The sequence below is a fragment of the Oryx dammah genome, unplaced genomic scaffold, assembly GCF_014754425.2.
Source record: "Oryx dammah isolate SB20612 unplaced genomic scaffold, SCBI_Odam_1.1 HiC_scaffold_12, whole genome shotgun sequence".
Taxonomy (NCBI): Eukaryota; Metazoa; Chordata; class Mammalia; order Artiodactyla; family Bovidae; genus Oryx; species Oryx dammah.
In genome coordinates, this window is record NW_024070196.1 from 57336134 (window position 1) to 57352829 (window position 16696).

The 16696-nt window shown below is 58.0% G+C and overlaps 1 protein-coding gene and 1 non-coding gene across 3 annotated transcripts in view; one reads left to right on the top strand and one right to left on the bottom strand.

The window, feature by feature from the left end:
* The window catches only part of TESC (tescalcin), a 60301-nt gene extending 44516 nt beyond the window's left edge, over positions 1 to 15785 (top strand). For both annotated transcript variants that reach the window (XM_040251630.1, XM_040251631.1), the window contains exons 3-8: positions 987 to 1067; positions 7610 to 7749; positions 9438 to 9499; positions 9611 to 9718; positions 13246 to 13293; positions 15530 to 15785. In XM_040251630.1, the coding sequence (XP_040107564.1) occupies positions 987 to 1067; positions 7610 to 7749; positions 9438 to 9499; positions 9611 to 9718; positions 13246 to 13293; positions 15530 to 15607 (517 nt within the window). In that variant the 3' untranslated portion in view covers positions 15608 to 15785. The remainder of the gene's footprint in view (positions 1 to 986; positions 1068 to 7609; positions 7750 to 9437; positions 9500 to 9610; positions 9719 to 13245; positions 13294 to 15529) is intronic.
* TRNAG-CCC lies at positions 4367 to 4439 on the bottom strand. The gene has a single exon. It is a non-coding gene; the product is annotated as a tRNA-Gly (tRNA).
* Positions 15786 to 16696: the final 911 nt, after the last annotated feature.

The following is a 16696-nucleotide window of genomic DNA, read 5'->3' on the forward strand; positions in this document are numbered from 1 at the left end:
GTCAGTCTGGCAACGTTTTCATCACCCCCTAAGGAGTCCTCGTACCCTTAGTACCATTCCCCAGCGTGGCTCCCAACCCCCCAGCCTCTGGCAACCACTAATCTCCTTTCTGTCTCTATGGATTGATTTATTCTGGACTTTTCATATAAATGAAATCCTACACTGTGGGGCCCAGCTTGTTTCACTTGGCACCGTGTCTGTACAGTCCGTATTGTAGCCTGTGTCTGTATTTCATTCCTTTTAATGGCTGAACATGCTTAGCCACTCAGTCGTGTCCGACTCTTTGTGACCTTATGGACTGTAGCCCACCAGGCTTCTCTGTCCATGGGGATTCTCCAGGCAAGACTACTAGCGTGGGTTGCCATGCTCTCCTCCAAGGGATCTTCCCAACCCAGGGATTGAACCCAAATCTTCTGCATTGCAGGCATTCTTTACCAGCTAAGCTACCCAGGAAACCCACTTCTATCAATATTCACTGGCAAATTTCTATGTGGATGAATGTTTTCATTTCTCTTGGGACATATCCAGGTATATACCTAGCCATGGAATCATTGGGTCACATGTACCTCCAGATTTTTAACCTGCTGTGGACACTGTGTTTGAAATCTCCAAGCGAGCAGCTTGCTGCTCTGATTCCAGGACAGCCGACTCAGGGTTTCCCTACCCAGGGTATCTGACCGCTCGGAATAGGATGCAGGCTTGTGTCACTGCATCCTTCTGGGGGATGGGCAGGTGGATGTCCAGGACACCTGTCAGATTCCCAAAGGCGCCTCTGAGCCTCCAGGCCCTCTGTGGCCCTGCTGGTCCAAGGGTTAGAAGAGGAGGTGGACCGGTGCAGCGTATCCCAGTCCTGACTTGGGAATTCCAGGCCATTCTCGTAGGGCCTGCTCAGGGTGAAAACCACAGCATGAGAAGTGATGGACATGCTCTCTGACATCATTCTTTTCTTCCTCATTTCCTGGTGTGCCGCCTCCTTGGAAACTCAGGAAGGAGAACTTTAACAACGTCCCTGACCTGGAGCTCAACCCAATCCGGTCCAAAATCGTCCGTGCCTTCTTCGACAACAGGTGGGCCCTTCTCCTGGAATGCCGATGGTGGGTGACTTTGTGGGGAGTGCTTTGCCTTTGTAACCTCTGTCATAACGCGTGTTGGGTAGGAGTTGTGAGCATGGGTCAGAGGTCTAGCAGTTCCGGATGCATGGCTAGGTGACTTGGGACAGCTCACTCAGTCTCTCTCAGCCTCTGTATTAGTTAGCTATGACTGCGTAACAAATGACTCCCCACTCTACACTTAGCAGTTTAAGACAATACATATTTATTAGCTCACCATTTCTATGGATCAGGAATTTGGGCTCTCTGGCTCAGGGAGGGTCAACTGGGGCTACACACACCCGAAGGCATGACGGGGAGAGGCTCTGCTTCCGAGCTCATCCACCTGCTCATGAACCAATCCCCAGAGCTACCACACCTGGCAGCTGGCTTCCCTCAGAATAAGATGTTCCAGTGAGAAAGAGAGGGAGGGAGGGACGGAGAAGAGAGAGACTGGGCACTTGAGATGGAAAACACCGTCCACCGGTAACTTCATCTTGCACATAACATTCCATCACCTTTTCTCTATTGTTTCCATCAGAAGTGAGTCCCTGGGTCTCCCCACACTTGGAGTGGGGACCTCATGGGACATGGATACCAGGGGGCAGGCTTACTGGCGCCCTCCTGGGGGCTGCCTCGCTTTCCTTACAGACAGAATGACGGTAATAGCACCTGCCTTGCGGTGTTGCTGTGCGGCTGTGCTGAGATGATGTGTGTTGAAGAGCCAGAGTATGCTCAGTGCCCTGACTTACAGATGGAGAAACTGAGGCAGAGAGAGGCACCATGGACAGCGTCCCAAAGCTGAGGCTAAGGCCAGAGCTCATGTCTCCAAACGTCCAGTGTCGTCAGGGTTGAGAGACTCACGTATCGGGAGGGACGTCACTGTGTCTGAGGCTTAGTGAGGAGGTAGGAGATAGACATGGGGGATGGGTACACCCTCGGACTGACACCCTGTGTCTGCAGAGACTGCTGAGGAGCAGGGGAGCGGGCAGAAAGAGGAAGGAAGGGAACTGGTGTGTTGGGTTCATGTGATAGGTGGGGACTCCCTGGATGGGCTTCAAGTTGTGCGAGCCTGAACCGCCCAGCTTGGTTCTGCCAGGACTATGGGAACCTGAGCCAGAAGCAGACCTCACTGTTCATGGGGTGGGACTGGGAAGTCCTCTGGCTGCCTCAGAAAATGCAGAGACCTTCCTCTAGGGCCTGTGGGGTGAGACCTGAGGAGAAAGTGCCCAGGAGTTAACCAGGCAAAGCAGAGAGAAACCAGAACTGCATGTACAAAGGCCCTGTGGCCTAAAGTCCAGATATACGAGTGACAGAGAGGGGACTCAGCTGGAACACAGGCCGAGCATGGTGAGAGGTGTGGGGTAGGCAGGGTGCATCGTGCAGACCCTAGGCCAGCAAGAGGGGTCTTGACTTCAACCCAGGAGCAACATCGGGGGTGGGGGCACAGATGGGCCTTAAGGGAGGTGTGCGGAGCATGAAGCAGGTTGGCATCTTGCAGAGGCCACTCTGGCTGCCAGTGGGTTGTTGGGGACTGAGACCAGGGTCCCTCTGGCTGGAGCCGGGACTCCTCTGAGTACAGAGGGATGGCAATGGGTGGCTTTGAGATACCTGGGAGGGGGTGACAGAGGGCAGAGGAAAGTGAGGGAGCTGGTATCTGAGGAATCACCCCCAGCAAATTGTCACACGTCCCTTCAGAGAGGGAAGGTCTGAAGTCACGTGGTCAGTGGTGAAGATGGGGAGTAGAATTCAGCACGCCCACCTCCTTTTTAACCCTGGTTCTGCCTACAGAATCCCAGGGCGAGGCCTGGGTGGGCAGGCAGTGAGCAGAGCAGGATTGGAGCGGGTGGGTTGCTGACAGGTAGTAGAGCGGGGGTGGGGCGATGTGGCCCCCAATGTGGAGACAGTATGCCCTTGGGGTCTAGGGAGGGAGGTGGCACTGGAAGATGGTGGAGGGTGACCAGAGTGTCGTGGCGCCTGACATGAGAGGGGGGCGGCGTGCAGACACGTGTGTCTGTGTGTACACAGGCCCGCGGGCGCCTGCCTGTGAGGCTTGTTTCTGAAAGACTGGATGAGACCGAGGCAGCTGTGAGGTTGGCTGGGCTCCGGGGACCCAGCCTTCTGTGCTTGGAGCTGGAGGGGCTGGTGTTTTCCATGGTACCAGGTGGGCCAAGATGGGGAGGGGGGACGCCCTGGAGGTCCCAGTGACCCTGCTGCCCCCGGGCCTGTGGAGGCCACCTGGGGCCAAGGGCTTGGTTCTTTGTCCTCACCGCTGGCCCAGGAGGAGAGTGGCGGGGCTGCAGGGGGACCCCAGGAGACCTCTACTGTCCTGATTGGTGGGGGCGGGGCCGTGGACACCAGGAGGCTGCCTCACTTTGCTCATATACAGAACGATGACGGTAGTAACAGCACCTGCCTCATGGGGTTGCTGTGAGGCTGTGCTGAGACGTGTGTTCAAGAGCCACGGTATGCTCAGTGCTCAGTCGCGTCCTACTCTTTGCGACCTGTGGGCTGTACCCGCCTTCCCCACTCCCTCCACCAAGGATTCTCTGTCCATGGGATTCTCCAGGCAGGAATACTGGAATGGGTAGCCATTTCCTTCTCCAGGAGATCTTCCCAACACAGGGATTGAACCCTGGTCTCCCTCATTGCAAGCGGATTCTTTACCGTCTGAGCCACCAGGGAAGCTGTTCCTTAAAGCAAGGCTGGCTGGAGGTCGCTTGGCCCTCCGCTGTCCCCTGGGGAACTCGGAACAGGTTCCAGGAGTTGTGTTTTCAGGTGAGGGTGGAACTTGGGTGTGGCCAGGCTGCTCTCCAGGACTGATACGCTGCCTGCCGAGGGGACTGGGCCCGGGCCCGAGCTGGAGCAGGAACCTCCCTCTGGCCAGAGGACAAGCGGCCCTGAATCCACAGTCAGAGGCGGGAGAGACCCCCGCCTTGCTTGGAGCATCCGACGTTAGGACAGAGCCATGAGCAGGGCACAGGCAGGTGCCTCCTGAAGGATGGAGGGAGGCCCTCGGTCAGTCAGGGAATGTTGGGTGTGTGCAAGGTGTCATTAGGCCTTTGAGCCCCTGATGAGGGGCGTGTGGCAGGAAATAGGGGCAAGGGCTGGGCTGAGACCTGGGAGACCAGGTGGAGGCTTGTGGTAGGGGGAGTCACCCCAAGAGCTGGAGAAGCTTCCAGACAGCATTGAGCAAGGGAGCGACAGAGTCTGATTTGCTTTATTTATTTATATTTATTTGGCTGCATTGGGTCTTAGTTGCAACATGTGGGATCTAGTTCCCTGACCAGGGAGGGAACCTGGGCCCCCTGCATTGGGAGTGCAGAGTCTTAGCCACTGGACCACCAGGGACGTCTCTGACTTGCTTTTTGCGGAGCTCATCCTGGCCCCTGCCCATTGGGGTGGTGGAGGCTGGAGCAGACTGTCCTAGGAGAGAAAGAGATCGGATATGATGGGGAGGGAGTCAAGGGGTCCCCGGGCCTGCAGTGCCGGCGGCTCACAAGACCCCTGCTCTAGGGAGTGACCACTGGAAGATGATGCAAGACGGTGCGCAGGAGACAGGGAGGACAGCTGCCCATAGCAGGAGGCGAGAGCCCACTCCCACACCACCCCACTGTGGGCTCTGGGACCTCAGCCTTGGGGCAGCTGCTTAGAGACACGGTCTGCAGAAAGGGAGGCCCCTGGTGAGTTGGTGGACTGCCCGAGGTCAACAAGAAGAGGAGGCTTCCCCAGCCGGGACCTGGAGCAGCTCAGCGCCTGTGCGTCCTTTGCATTTCTGTCCTGTAAGCTCTGCCAAGGAGTGAGGGAGGAGTCGGAGGACAGGCTGGAGGTGGGAGTTTCCTTTCAAAAAGTACCAGTGTCTGTCTTGCATCCTAAGGCGTTTTGGGAACAAGACAGTGAAGCAAAAAAGCTGGTTGGAAGGCAGTTTGAGCCGGGTCTGTCCCCACCTCCAAGGGTTCTGGTCCTCACAGAGTCATTGGAGAGTTAAGGAAGTGAAAATGCTGCACTCAAGCGGGCTTTCTTGCAAAAAGTGCTGTGAAGCAGGGCTGCAGATTTGGATGTAGCCCCCATTCTTTTAAGGCTTCCCAGGTGGCACTAGCGGTAAAGAACCCGCCTGCCAATGCAGGAGACTTGGGAGACTTGAGTCAGGTTCCCTGGGTCAGGAAGATCCCCTGGAGGAGCGCATGGCAACCCACTCTAGTGTTCTTGCCTAGAGAATCCCATGGACAGAGGAGCCTGGTGGGCTGCAGTCTATAGGGTCGCATAGAGTGGGACACGACTGAAGCGACTTAGCACGCACACCCATTCTTCTACCCACTGACCCTGGCCTCAGGGTGCCCCACTGTGGAAATTGGAGTGGAGTGCAGGTGGGCCCGGCTCCAGGTGCTGTGTCTGGGTTTCCTCGGCCTCTGCCCTCTGGTCGCCTTGAGAGACCAGGATGCTGGCCCACATGGACCTCCCAGGGACATTAGGATGGGAAGGAGCCCCTTGCCCCTGAATTGGATCCTGATGCTGAAGCAGCCAGGTTGCAGCCTTCCCTAAGTAGCAGACACACATGGCCTGCCCGCCCCGGGGTCCATCACATTTTCCCGAGCTCATCTCCATCCCCCTTGCTGCAGCTGGAACCCCCTGAGAAGGAGGTGCAAGTGAACCATGCCTCCTAGGAGCCTGGTGATGCCTGGGGCTATTTTTACACCTTGTAAGTCTGGTCTGTGCCCCTGACAGCAGGAACTCTGAGGTTATTAAAAATCTGTCCAGAGGAACAGTGGGAAACCTTTGTAAGAGATGATTTCAGAGAAAATTGAGGAAAAAAACAACAACAACAACAACAAAGACTAGGCTTACTGAGTCCTGGGGAGATCTCCTTTCATCTCTCCAGTTTGTTGTTTCACAGTCCACCTTTCGTGATCCAGGCTCGGGGGCCACTTCTTTCTGGAAAATCTCCTGGAACGGAAGCTTGGGGATAGTGAGATCTCTAAACTGTGAAGTGTGGTGGATGCTGCAGGCGCAGGATTTGAAAGGGCACAATTGCGCCCCTGCTTCCCTGGTGGCACAGCAGTAAAGAACCTGTCTGCCAGTGCAGGAGATGGAGGTTCGATCCCCGGGTTAGGATGATCCCCTGGAGAAGGAAATGGCAACCCACTCTAGTATTCTTGCCTGGGAAATCGCACGGGAAGAAGAGCCTGGCGGGCTGTAGTCTATGGGGATCACAAAGAGTCGGATACAACTTAGTGACAAAACAGCAACAGCTGGGCCCTTAGAGAGAGAACCTTGAACGTGTTCCTTTAAGCTGAGATGTGGTCTTGACCCCAGGAGGCACCCAAGTGCATTTGAGAAGCACCATCATCCCAGGCAAACAGAACTGTCCCTTTGCAAGGAGGCACAGGGAGGGTAGGGGGACCATCAGACAGATGGCGACCTGCCCCAGTAGAAGTTGATTAGTGCTAAGAGTATGGCAGCAGTGGGTCAGGAGCCCGTGTTTGGTTGGAGTCGGCTCCAAGCTGTTTTCTCAGCTCCTCTGCCAGGACCTGCGCTTGGCTTGTCGGTACCCTCGCATGCATTTACTGAGTACCCGCTGTGTGTTCAGCATGGGATAGACCCAGCCTTGGGTACCCTCCCCAAGCCCCACCAGGAACTCAAGCCCTTTCCCACCCCTTAGGAAAAATACATCGGCGGGGACAACCTCAAACCTGCCCTGATCTGTTTGAAAACCTGCAGTTAATTGGTGCACTTCACACTTTGGTAGGAAACAGATTACTCAGAGTGCCTGCCAATAGATCACTGTGCCCGAGTTTCAGATAGCTGATAGAGAGCAGGAACTGGCAAACTTTCTCTAAAAGGCCAGAGAGTAAATATTTTAGGCTTTGCGGGCCACATCGTCTCTGTTGCAACTGTTCAGCTCTGCCTTTGTAGCCTGAAAGCAGCCGCGGATCCCATGTAAATGAGCAGGCGTGGCCGTGTGCCAATAAAACTTTATTTCTGGACGCTCAGATTTGAATTTCATGTAATTTTCACTTGTCGTGCTATGCTATTCTTTTTTTTTTCCCCCTTAACATTTTTTTTTCAACCATATCAAAACATACAAACCCTTCTTAGCTCATGGGCTATATAAAAGCAGGCAGCAGGCAGGATTTGGCCCCTGGGCTGCAGTTTGTGACTCCCTGACCCTTTCGATCTGAAGGGAAAGGGTCACGAGACGTACCTGGTGAATTACTGCCCAATTCTGTGCATCATGCATGCCTGGCAGCCCCCGCCCCACAGACACAGCTGCCTGTGTCTCCCCCAGACCCCCACATGGTGGTTTCTGGGTGGGGGGAGTGCAGCACAGGGCTGGACTAACCCCCCAGGGGGCCCCCGGTGTCCCCCACGAGCTGGTCACTGGGTAGCAGAACCCAAGGCTGGGACAGCCATTGTAGGTTAAGCGAGTGCTTGGAAGGGCCGGTTTCTCTGGGGCTGTGGGTGGCAGTGAGATGAGCTTCTGTTCTGAATACATTGCCGACACCCCCTTGTTGCTCCCGCAGAAACCTGCGCAAGGGGTCCAGCGGCCTGGCCGACGAGATCAACTTCGAGGACTTTCTGACCATCATGTCCTACTTCCGGCCCATCGACACCACCATGGACGAGGAGCAGGTGCAGCTGTGCCGGAAAGAGAAGCTGAGATGTGGGTGTCCCGGGGCCCCTCCCCAGGGCACACCTGGCCATTCGCTTGTCCCCGAGGCCTGCTGTGCCCCTGCAGGGGGTGGGGAGGGTCAGGGAGCACCAGCTCTGGGCCTTGGGGAGGGGGATTTCACAGCACAGAGGGTGCTCCCTCTCCTAGGCTGTTCTGAGACAGCCTCCTTGTTGACACTCCTCAGCAACTAGTGATTTTCTGGGAATAGAAGGGTCTGCTGGTGATGGGAAATTAGTTTGGACAGACTTGGTTCAATCCAGCCCTTCCACTAAGCAGCTGTGTGACCTTGAACCTGACGGTGGGAACGCGGGCTGGACACGTGGCTGCTTCTGAGGCTGGAGGAGACCTCGGGTGCTTTTGTCCCTTGCCCCAGTCCACAGCCCGCCACCAGACTCAGCTTCACCGGGCGGCCTCTGCGGGCCCACGCCCCCACCCTCGGGGCCGCTCAGGCCCTGGATCTGAGTTCAGGGCGGGCGGCACCCATCCCTCCCTGTGCACTTTCCCATGACTCCAGCATCCTTCTGCACCCCGCCCCTGAGGCAGCAGCGTCTGCAGGGAAATGTAAACACGGGCCTGGGCTATACTTAGCTCGGGATGTGTACCGAGGGCTGCTGGGGGCAGGGGGATGGCGCCTGGTGTCGGCCCAGCTTCCAGATAGTTCCAAGGGCTGGGTCAGGGGTCATGGGGCCTATGGGATGGGATGGACTCTGGTTCAAACCCATGGCTGCCCCTCCGTTAATGAAGTGAAGTGAAAATCGCTGTCGTGTCCAGCTCTTTGTGACCCCATGGACTGTAGCCTGCCAGGCTCCTCTTATCTATGGAATTCTCCAGGCAAGAATACTGGAGTGGGTAGGCCCTTCCCTTCTCCAGGGGATCCTCCCAACCCAGGGATCGAACCCAGGTCTCCCGCATGGCAGGCAGATTCTTTACTGTCTGAGCCATAGGGGAAGCCCCTCTCAATAGGGGCAAACGCCTTCACTTTTCTGAGTTGTCAGCCCCATCTGTAACGGACTCAGGGAGGGGTCATGTGAGGATGAGGGGCGGAGAGATGTCTGCAGAGCGCCAGGCAGGGTAAATGCTGGCACTGAGGCCATCGTGAGCTTGAGGCTCCCTGAGGCTCAGCCAGGGGTGGAGAGGTCACCTCCCCTTCAGCTCATGGCTCTGTTGGGATGCAGGCTGCTGAGTGATGTCAGTAAAGGGACCAGGTGACGTCCCTGAGAGAGAAGCGAGCCGAGCAGCTGTGAATGCCCCTCAGGGGCCGGCTCGGATCAGCCAGGGGCAGGAGGGAAGCAGCCGGGTCTGTGACCTGCCCCAAGCCCAGGACGGCAGCCAGCCTCTTGGGTCTGTCAGGAGTGACACCTTGAAGTCACGCTGAGCTGATTTCCTGTTGATGAGACTGTCGCGTGGTCCACAATGAGGCAGAGGTGTAGTGACTCCCATTTTACAGATGGGAAAGCTGAGGCTCAGAGCAGTGAGGTCGCTTGCCCAAGGTCACCCACCTGAAGTGGTCCGTCTGGCCCCACGCCCTTTGTCCTTGCCCCCTACAGCCTTGGCATTCAGGTTGCATTGCTGGGGGTGTTTTGCTCAGTTTGAGGGAGGGGGAGGTTGGAGTAGCGGGGAACCCAGGGCTCCCATCTGCCTCGCCTGACTCATCCTCCACCTCTCCCCGCCGCCCCCAGTTCTGTTCCACATGTACGACTCCGACAGCGACGGCCGCATCACCCTGGAAGAGTATCGAAATGTAAAGTATGCTCCCGCCTGGCGGGCCCCGGCGGGCCCCGGCGCCCCCCACGCCCCGCCCTCAGCGGCCTGGCGGAGGCCCAAGCTCACGGTGTGTCTGCCCCTCCGGCAGGTGGTAGAGGAGCTGCTCTCGGGGAACCCGCACATCGAGAAGGAGTCGGCGCGCTCCATCGCCGACGGCGCCATGATGGAGGCAGCCAGCGTCTGCGTGGGGCAGATGGTGAGCCCGGGGCCCCTGTCCCCACCCTCCTCTCCGCCGGCAGAGCCCTGCCCGCTGTGAGTCTGTGCTTCCGGAAGGCCTGGAGGGCAGAGACCGCACGTGGCCCGCTCACCACTCCAGCTGGGCCTGGCGCACCAGAAGAGCAGATCTGAGGTCCCAGTCCTGGGGGGTCGGGCCAGGCAGGCGAGGCTGGCCTTTGGGGGGCCACAGACCCTACTGGGTAGCCTCCCTGGGCCCACGGGTAGCACCTGGCACAGCGCCAGGCCCAGTCAGTGTACAGCACGGGCTCGCTGCCATTAATTTTATTATTAATGAGGCGATTTGTGGCCTGGAGGGCAGGGGTCTCCTGAGAGCCCACGATCTGGTGTCCAGGGAGGAGCTGGGAGCAGCGGGGGCCACGTGTAGATGAGACGGGGCTCGGCCATCCAGGCATGTGGCTGACGAGGGTGGGAGGCCTCCCGCTGGTGTCAGAAGCGGTGAGTCATTTCTCAGAGCCGGGCTCTCAGGCCTGGGGTTTCTCCTCCCGGCTCTGTTGACACGGGGCCCTCTGGGGTTGCAGGGTATTGAGCAACGTCCCTGGCTTCTACCTACTGCATGCCAGTCACACCCTCCAAGTTGTGACAAGCAAGCATGTCTCCAGACACAGTTACCGTCCCTGGGTTGGCGCGGGGGTGGGGTGTGTGTGTGTGAAGTCACCCCCAGTGCAGAACCGATGGAGCAGAGGGCACAGGGACGGACGGTCAGGGGACTGTGAGCCAGCACGTCTGTGAGCGGCCACTGCTGGTGCTCACGGGCTCGGATGGTGCTGTTGCAGGGAGGGGGAGTTGCAGGCTCCCGTGGGAGGCTCCAGGCACCCCCGGGTCCTCCGAAGGGTGAGCACACAGAGTGTGCAGGCACCGTGCTAGGTTCTTCACGGGCATTGCTTCATGGACTTGTAGCCTTGTTTCACTGGTTCCAAGTGAACTAAGGGAACCAAGGCTCAGAGGCATAGGAACTTTCTGGACTTGCTGGGCAACGACCTTGGCCCCTCCTCTCTCACAGGGGCTCTGAGCCCCTGGGGGCTGTGCAGGCAGGCACATGGTCACCTCCGTGGGCTTTCTTCCTTGTGGGGGTGGGGGGTTGTCTCGGGTGTTCCCCCCGAGACCACCCCCTCCTTCGTATTCACTATGGCTGCCGTCCCAGACACCACCACAGCTTTGGGGTCACCCCAGCCCAGGTGGAGGGATGTTTCTTTCCTGCTGGAGCCTGCTCTTTGTGCCCAGGCCCGTCGTCTGGAGATGGCGGTCCTGGGCCCGCCCCCAGGGGCAGGGGGGCTGCGGTCACTTCATTGACCTGCATTATGTCTGTCTGCTTCAGGGGCCCTAGGGAGGCTTCTGAGTTTGGCGAACCCACCCTCCTCAGTAGATTAAACTGCTACAGAAAGGGCTGGTAGCCTCGCTGGGGAGCGCGGGGATCCCCGGCCGAATCCCCACTTGATTTAATTACACTCTCCTCCGATAAATTGCTCCCTGTCGTACTCCAGTTTCAGTTGGCGAGTTTTCTTAATTTGCTGTCATGAAATCGCTGGCAGCTGGCAGCTGCTGGTCTGCATAGAATCCACACATCCTCGGAGCCCATGCCAGCTTCCTGGGGGGCATCCCGCCACCGTGGGCATCATCATCCTTTAGTTACCAGTCCTCTTTGTGCTCGTAAAATGTTTTCTCGTGTGATCGTCGACCAGATAAACAGAGGGGAGGGGCGACCACGTCCTTTCATAGTGCGCGGCCTCTGAGGACACTTGACGTTTCTGCCAAAGACAGACAAGGCATCGCCCACCGTCATGGACTTCCAGGGCTGGCTGTCCACTGCGGCTGGGATCGTCCAGAATGTGTCTCTGGGAAGCCTTCCTGTGGCTGGAGGGAGGGCCGGCTTTGCTGGGGCCTCAGCCCTAGTGCTTCCTCGGGCCTCTGGCTCCTCCCCTGCCTTGCTTCCACCGGGCACCCACCCTGCACGCTGGGCCTCGGGCCAGCGGGGCCTCATCTATAGTTGGCTCCCCTCGGCTGCCCCCAGGGGCCTGGGGTGGCGGGCAGGCGGAGGGCAGCCGCTTCTTCTGTCTGTTGACCCTGGTCAGGAAGAGCAGGCAGCCCTAGGGACAGAGCTGGTCCAGGCCGTCTAAGAATCTGGCGTTTTTCATAAAATTAAAAAGTATATCCCAAATTAGATTAAGAGCAGAGCCCACTTGAGGGGGCTGTTTTGAGATTCACATCAGCTCATGGTAATCACATTGGCAAAACACTCATAGCAGACGCACGGAGAGTGCCTGCTGGTGTTTTCTTCCTTCCTTTTTTAAATGAATTATTTATGTATGTATTTTTAGCTGTGCTGGGTCTTCGTTGCTGCACGTGGGCTTTCTCGATCTGTGGTGAGCAGGGGTTACTCTGGTTGCGGTGCGCTGGCTCCTCAGCACTGGCTCGGTCATTGTGATATAAGAGCTTTGTTGCTCTGTGGCATGTGGGATCTTCCCGGACCAGGGATCGAACTGGTGTCCCCTGCATTGCAAGGTGACTCTGAACCACTGGACCACCAGGGTCCCTGGTGGTTTCTTAACTATGCATCAGAACGAATCTCTGAGCGGCACGTAGAGAGAAGTGCCTCTCTCCTGGTCCTCCTCCCTAGAGAGACCTGTCTTTGACGGGTATTTCCCAACACAGATCAACGCACACGTGTGTGTCTTCTAGTTCTGAGTGACACAACATGTTGTTCAACTCCCTCGGCTTCCTTGTCCCCGTGCTGACCCCACACGTCCACGGGGCAGGTGGCAGCCATCTGCAAGCATCTTTCTGCTCCTTGTTTTTTTTTCCCCACCGGGTGCATCTCTTGGAGCCTCTTCCAAATCAGCCTATGTGGGATCGACCCCGGATGACCACACTTTCTTTGGCTGGTCTCGTGTTGACAGGCGGTGGGATGTCCACCCAGTTGTCATGAGCACGGAGGGCGCTGTGGGGACTTGGTCGTAGCATCAGGGGCAGGAGCCCTGCTTATCATCTTGTGCGTTCCCGTGTGCACAGGTGACTTGGCAGGAGGGAGGCTCCTGGACCCCATGCCATCAGGGTGACTCACGGGCAAGAAGAGGTGGGCCGTGCGGGCTGGCCCTTCATTCCCTTGGCCCTTTCCCCAGTGTCTGGAGCGCCGGTCAGCCCAGAGCTACTCTTAACCAAGCCTGGTTTGAGAAGGCAGGATGGAGAAACAACAGGGGGTGTCTGTTGGTGGCCACCCCAGCCTCTGTGCCCACCCCACACCCCTTCTTTTCCCATCTTTGTTAGCCCTGTCCTCCCCAGAGGCATAGGCGGGGGTGAGCCTGCACTGGCTTCCACCCCACCCTCAAGGGGATGCTGGAGTTCAAGGTGACCAGCCCTGAGCTGGAGGTGAACAGTCCACAATGTACTCGTGGTCCTACCTACACGCTCCACCCCTTTCTGCATCGGCGGGGTGGAGGTGGAGGGCCTCCGGGCAGAAGCCACTCACCGCGCCCCGTTCTCTGTCTGCAGGAGCCCGATCAGGTGTACGAGGGGATCACCTTCGATGACTTCCTAAAGGTGGGTGCCTGGGAGTTGGGGGTGGGCATGGGGGCTGCACTGGGGCCTTGCAGGGGACCCTGCTGGTCAGGAAGACAGGCGTCTCGAGGGAACAGGGTCTAGTCTGAGTGTGGCCTTTACGGTGGTTTAAACTGGTTTTACGTATGTTTATTGGAAGGGCGATGACAGTCACAGACGCTCCAAGCAACTCAGCAAGCACAAAAGGGCCTCTGCGGAAGGCTCCGTTTTTCTCCCCGTCCAGTCCCTGGTCCCTTCTCAGAAGCACCCTGTTGACAGCTGGAACCAGGGTCTGGAATGTTCAACGGCTGTGAGCCCAGCTCTTCTCAGAAGCACGTGCTGGTGCTGCCCACGTGTGGCCCCGCCGTCCTCCTGGGCCTCGCAGATAGTGCTGCGTGCCCAGCTGCCCACCTTCCACCCTGGTTAGTGGACGTTCAGGCCTCGCCCAGCCTTCATGGCTGTAAACATGCCCGCAGACTGGGAATGGGTCCTGGGTGCTTTGATCGGTGAGGAGTCAAGCCCCCCTCCTGTACTCTGCCCACTCTTTGGCCCTATGCACCCCAACAGTGGGGTCCCTGCACCCCTTCCAGGAGCTGAGGAAGATGGGAGGTTAGGGCAACAATAGCCAGGGGCTCCTGGGCCAGCCGCCAGTGCTCTCAGGCGGCCCTGAGGGAACAGGCCTGTGCCTCGGACGGGGTTGGGGGCCCCCACCCCATGGCTGAAGTTCTACAAAGCCGAGGGGCAGCCTGCCTGAGGGGCTCCCCCAAAGTCTGAGCCGCCAACTTGGCCGGTCATGAGAAGAGGAGGGTCATGGGTGGTACAGACCAGGCCTGAAGGAGAGACTGGAAGGGTCTGCTGGGCTGGAGGAGGGCAGCCTCCCTCTCAGATGTGCCCTGCCCACCCGCCAGGGCAGGTGGGTGGGGAGAAGTTGAGCTGGCATTTGTGCCATGGGTCACCTTGGCACGTGGAAAGATGGTAACACCCAAGCAAGAACCAGAGTGAGCAGTGAGAAGACCAGGGAGGCCAAGGGGAGGTTAGGGAGGGAAGGATGCTGCTTTAGGCCAGAAGATGAGATGAAATCCTTTTTGGCCCCAGAAAACCAGCTTCTTCCCCAGCAGTCCGTTCCCCAGCCCTACCCTGCCCACCTCCAGGGCTCCCCAGTCCAAGGCCACTGGGCTTTTTCCCACCAGCCGGCCACTCCCGTTCTCTGAGCCCCATCGTGACCCTCTCATCACCTTGGCATTTGGCAGAAACCACTTTGCGCATCCAGACATCTCTTCCTGGGAACACCCTGCCCACCTAACAAGAAAAGTGCCTGGGGCTGTGGGCGTGTGAGGGTGGCGGAAAATGTGCCAAGGCCTCCCTGTGGCTTGGGTGCCCACAGGACTGTGCTCGCCCGAGCTGTGTGGCTGTCCCTGCAGATGTTGAGGGCGACACTGTGAGAATCTGAAGTTCTTATATAATCAGGGAGACCGTGACCAGTCACCGCCCATCACACCCCTCGGTTCCTGCCTGCATCCTTCCGGCCGTCTCGCCATCCGTGGTCCTCTTGGGCCCCGAGTGGCCGAGGAGCAGGAGTCCTGGGCAGTGGAGCTCATGGTGCAGCATAGGGTCTGGTGGCCTGAGTGTCCGCTAGGGACCTGGCCAGGATGGACCCTGATGGAGGTGCCAGGTATGTGGTGACAGACGTGGTCTTTGGCAGAAATCACCTTTCCTGGGCAGGAGCTTGTCTTTCTGGAACACGGTGACCTATCTATAGGAGGTTATAAAGACCTGTCGTGACCTTTGAATGAATGATGATGGCTTGATGAGATCTTAGAATTACACAGCCCTTAACAGTTTACAAGCCACTTCCATGCAGGATTCCACGGGAGCCCCCACCACAGAATGGGCAGCACAGGTGGTGGTCTCCACGTCTTTTCTGGTGCAAAGGAGGTTTAACAGGGTCTCAGGAATTTGCGTGAAAATCACAGTCTGAAGTGGTGATGGGTGGGATTCAAGCGACTTCAGCTAGGAGCCTGGATTCAGCACTTAAATAATAACTTGCTGTAACAGTCCAGAAAGAATCCAAATGTCAGAGCCCAGTTAACCAGCACAGAGGCAGATGGAAGAGGTTCCATGCTTCGCTCTGGATCTCACCTGCGGGGGCATCACGGTGGGCGGCAGAGGTGGGCGGGCGGGGAATGGCGGGTCTTGGGGGACGGGGATGCCCACTCACGTTGCTCCGTCCGTGCTGCAGATCTGGCAGGGCATCGACATCGAGACCAAGATGCACGTCCGCTTCCTTAACATGGAGACCATCGCCCTGTGTCACTGACTGCCCGCCCCGACGGAGCGCCTGCCCCAGGATCTGGGCTGCACGGGGGGCCCATTTGCTGCAGCCTTTATTGTAAATAGCCGACACGCCTCGCTCATCTCATTTTCCCCGCAGGGTATGGTGTGTGAGACTTTGCTGTTTTTATCTCTAATAAAAAAGGAAAAGGGTTTGGTAATGAGCGTGGCTCCTATCTGTTGCCCGCATCCCCGCACATGGTGGCCTGGCCATCTGGCAGCCCAGAGGTTGACCGCAAGTAGCAAGCGAAGGCTGGTTTGCAAGGGGATTTTTTTCCTCCCTTCCTGTCTGGCGTGTTTGGGGTTAACAGGTTGCTGTTTTCCCGACACAAGTGCTGGGAACTCGTCTGCCTCCTCAGTCTCCAGCTCCTCCATGGGGGCAGGGGTTGGGCTGCGGGGTGGAGGACTTCCTGGGTGTCATGATCTGATAGACCCAAGGAGAAGACGTGAGCAGGGCCAGCCACAGGGACCACCCAAGTTCACCCCATGGTACTGGGGGCACCGGCAGTTAGCCTGGCGGGATCAGATTCGGGGAGCCTGGCCTGAGGACGGGGGTAACCACACAGCCTGCACCCCGAGGTCTGCAGCACAGCGGCAGCTGGGGAGGCCACCGGCCCAGGTAAGCATCTCCCACACCTCCGGTTGTCGCCTGCTGGCAGTGGAGGGTGAGGCAAGGGGGAAACACGGTCGTTCAGCTGGGGCGGTGGTTGTGGCTGGGGAGTCAGCACAGGGCTGGCCTTCGGTGGTGCCCTGGGGACCTGCTGCCTCTCTCGGGCAGCGCTGTGGTCTCTAGTCACGTTCCGCTTCCTGGCGGTCCCTGTTATTGACACCCACTGGAAGGCATCTTCCTAGCCTTCTAGGAAAGCTCCCCTCGTCACTGGCTACTGCTATTCTTCTTTGTGCTCTTAAATTTGCGATTCAGTTCTGGCATGAAGCATCTTTGACCTACCGTACACTCACATGTTGGGGTTCAGAATGTGACAGGCACGCCCTGGCGCCTTCACCCAGCGCCCAGCGCCCGGGTCGACGTGGCCCAGGAACCGTGTCAGGTGTGGATGCGTTGCTTAGGACGAGG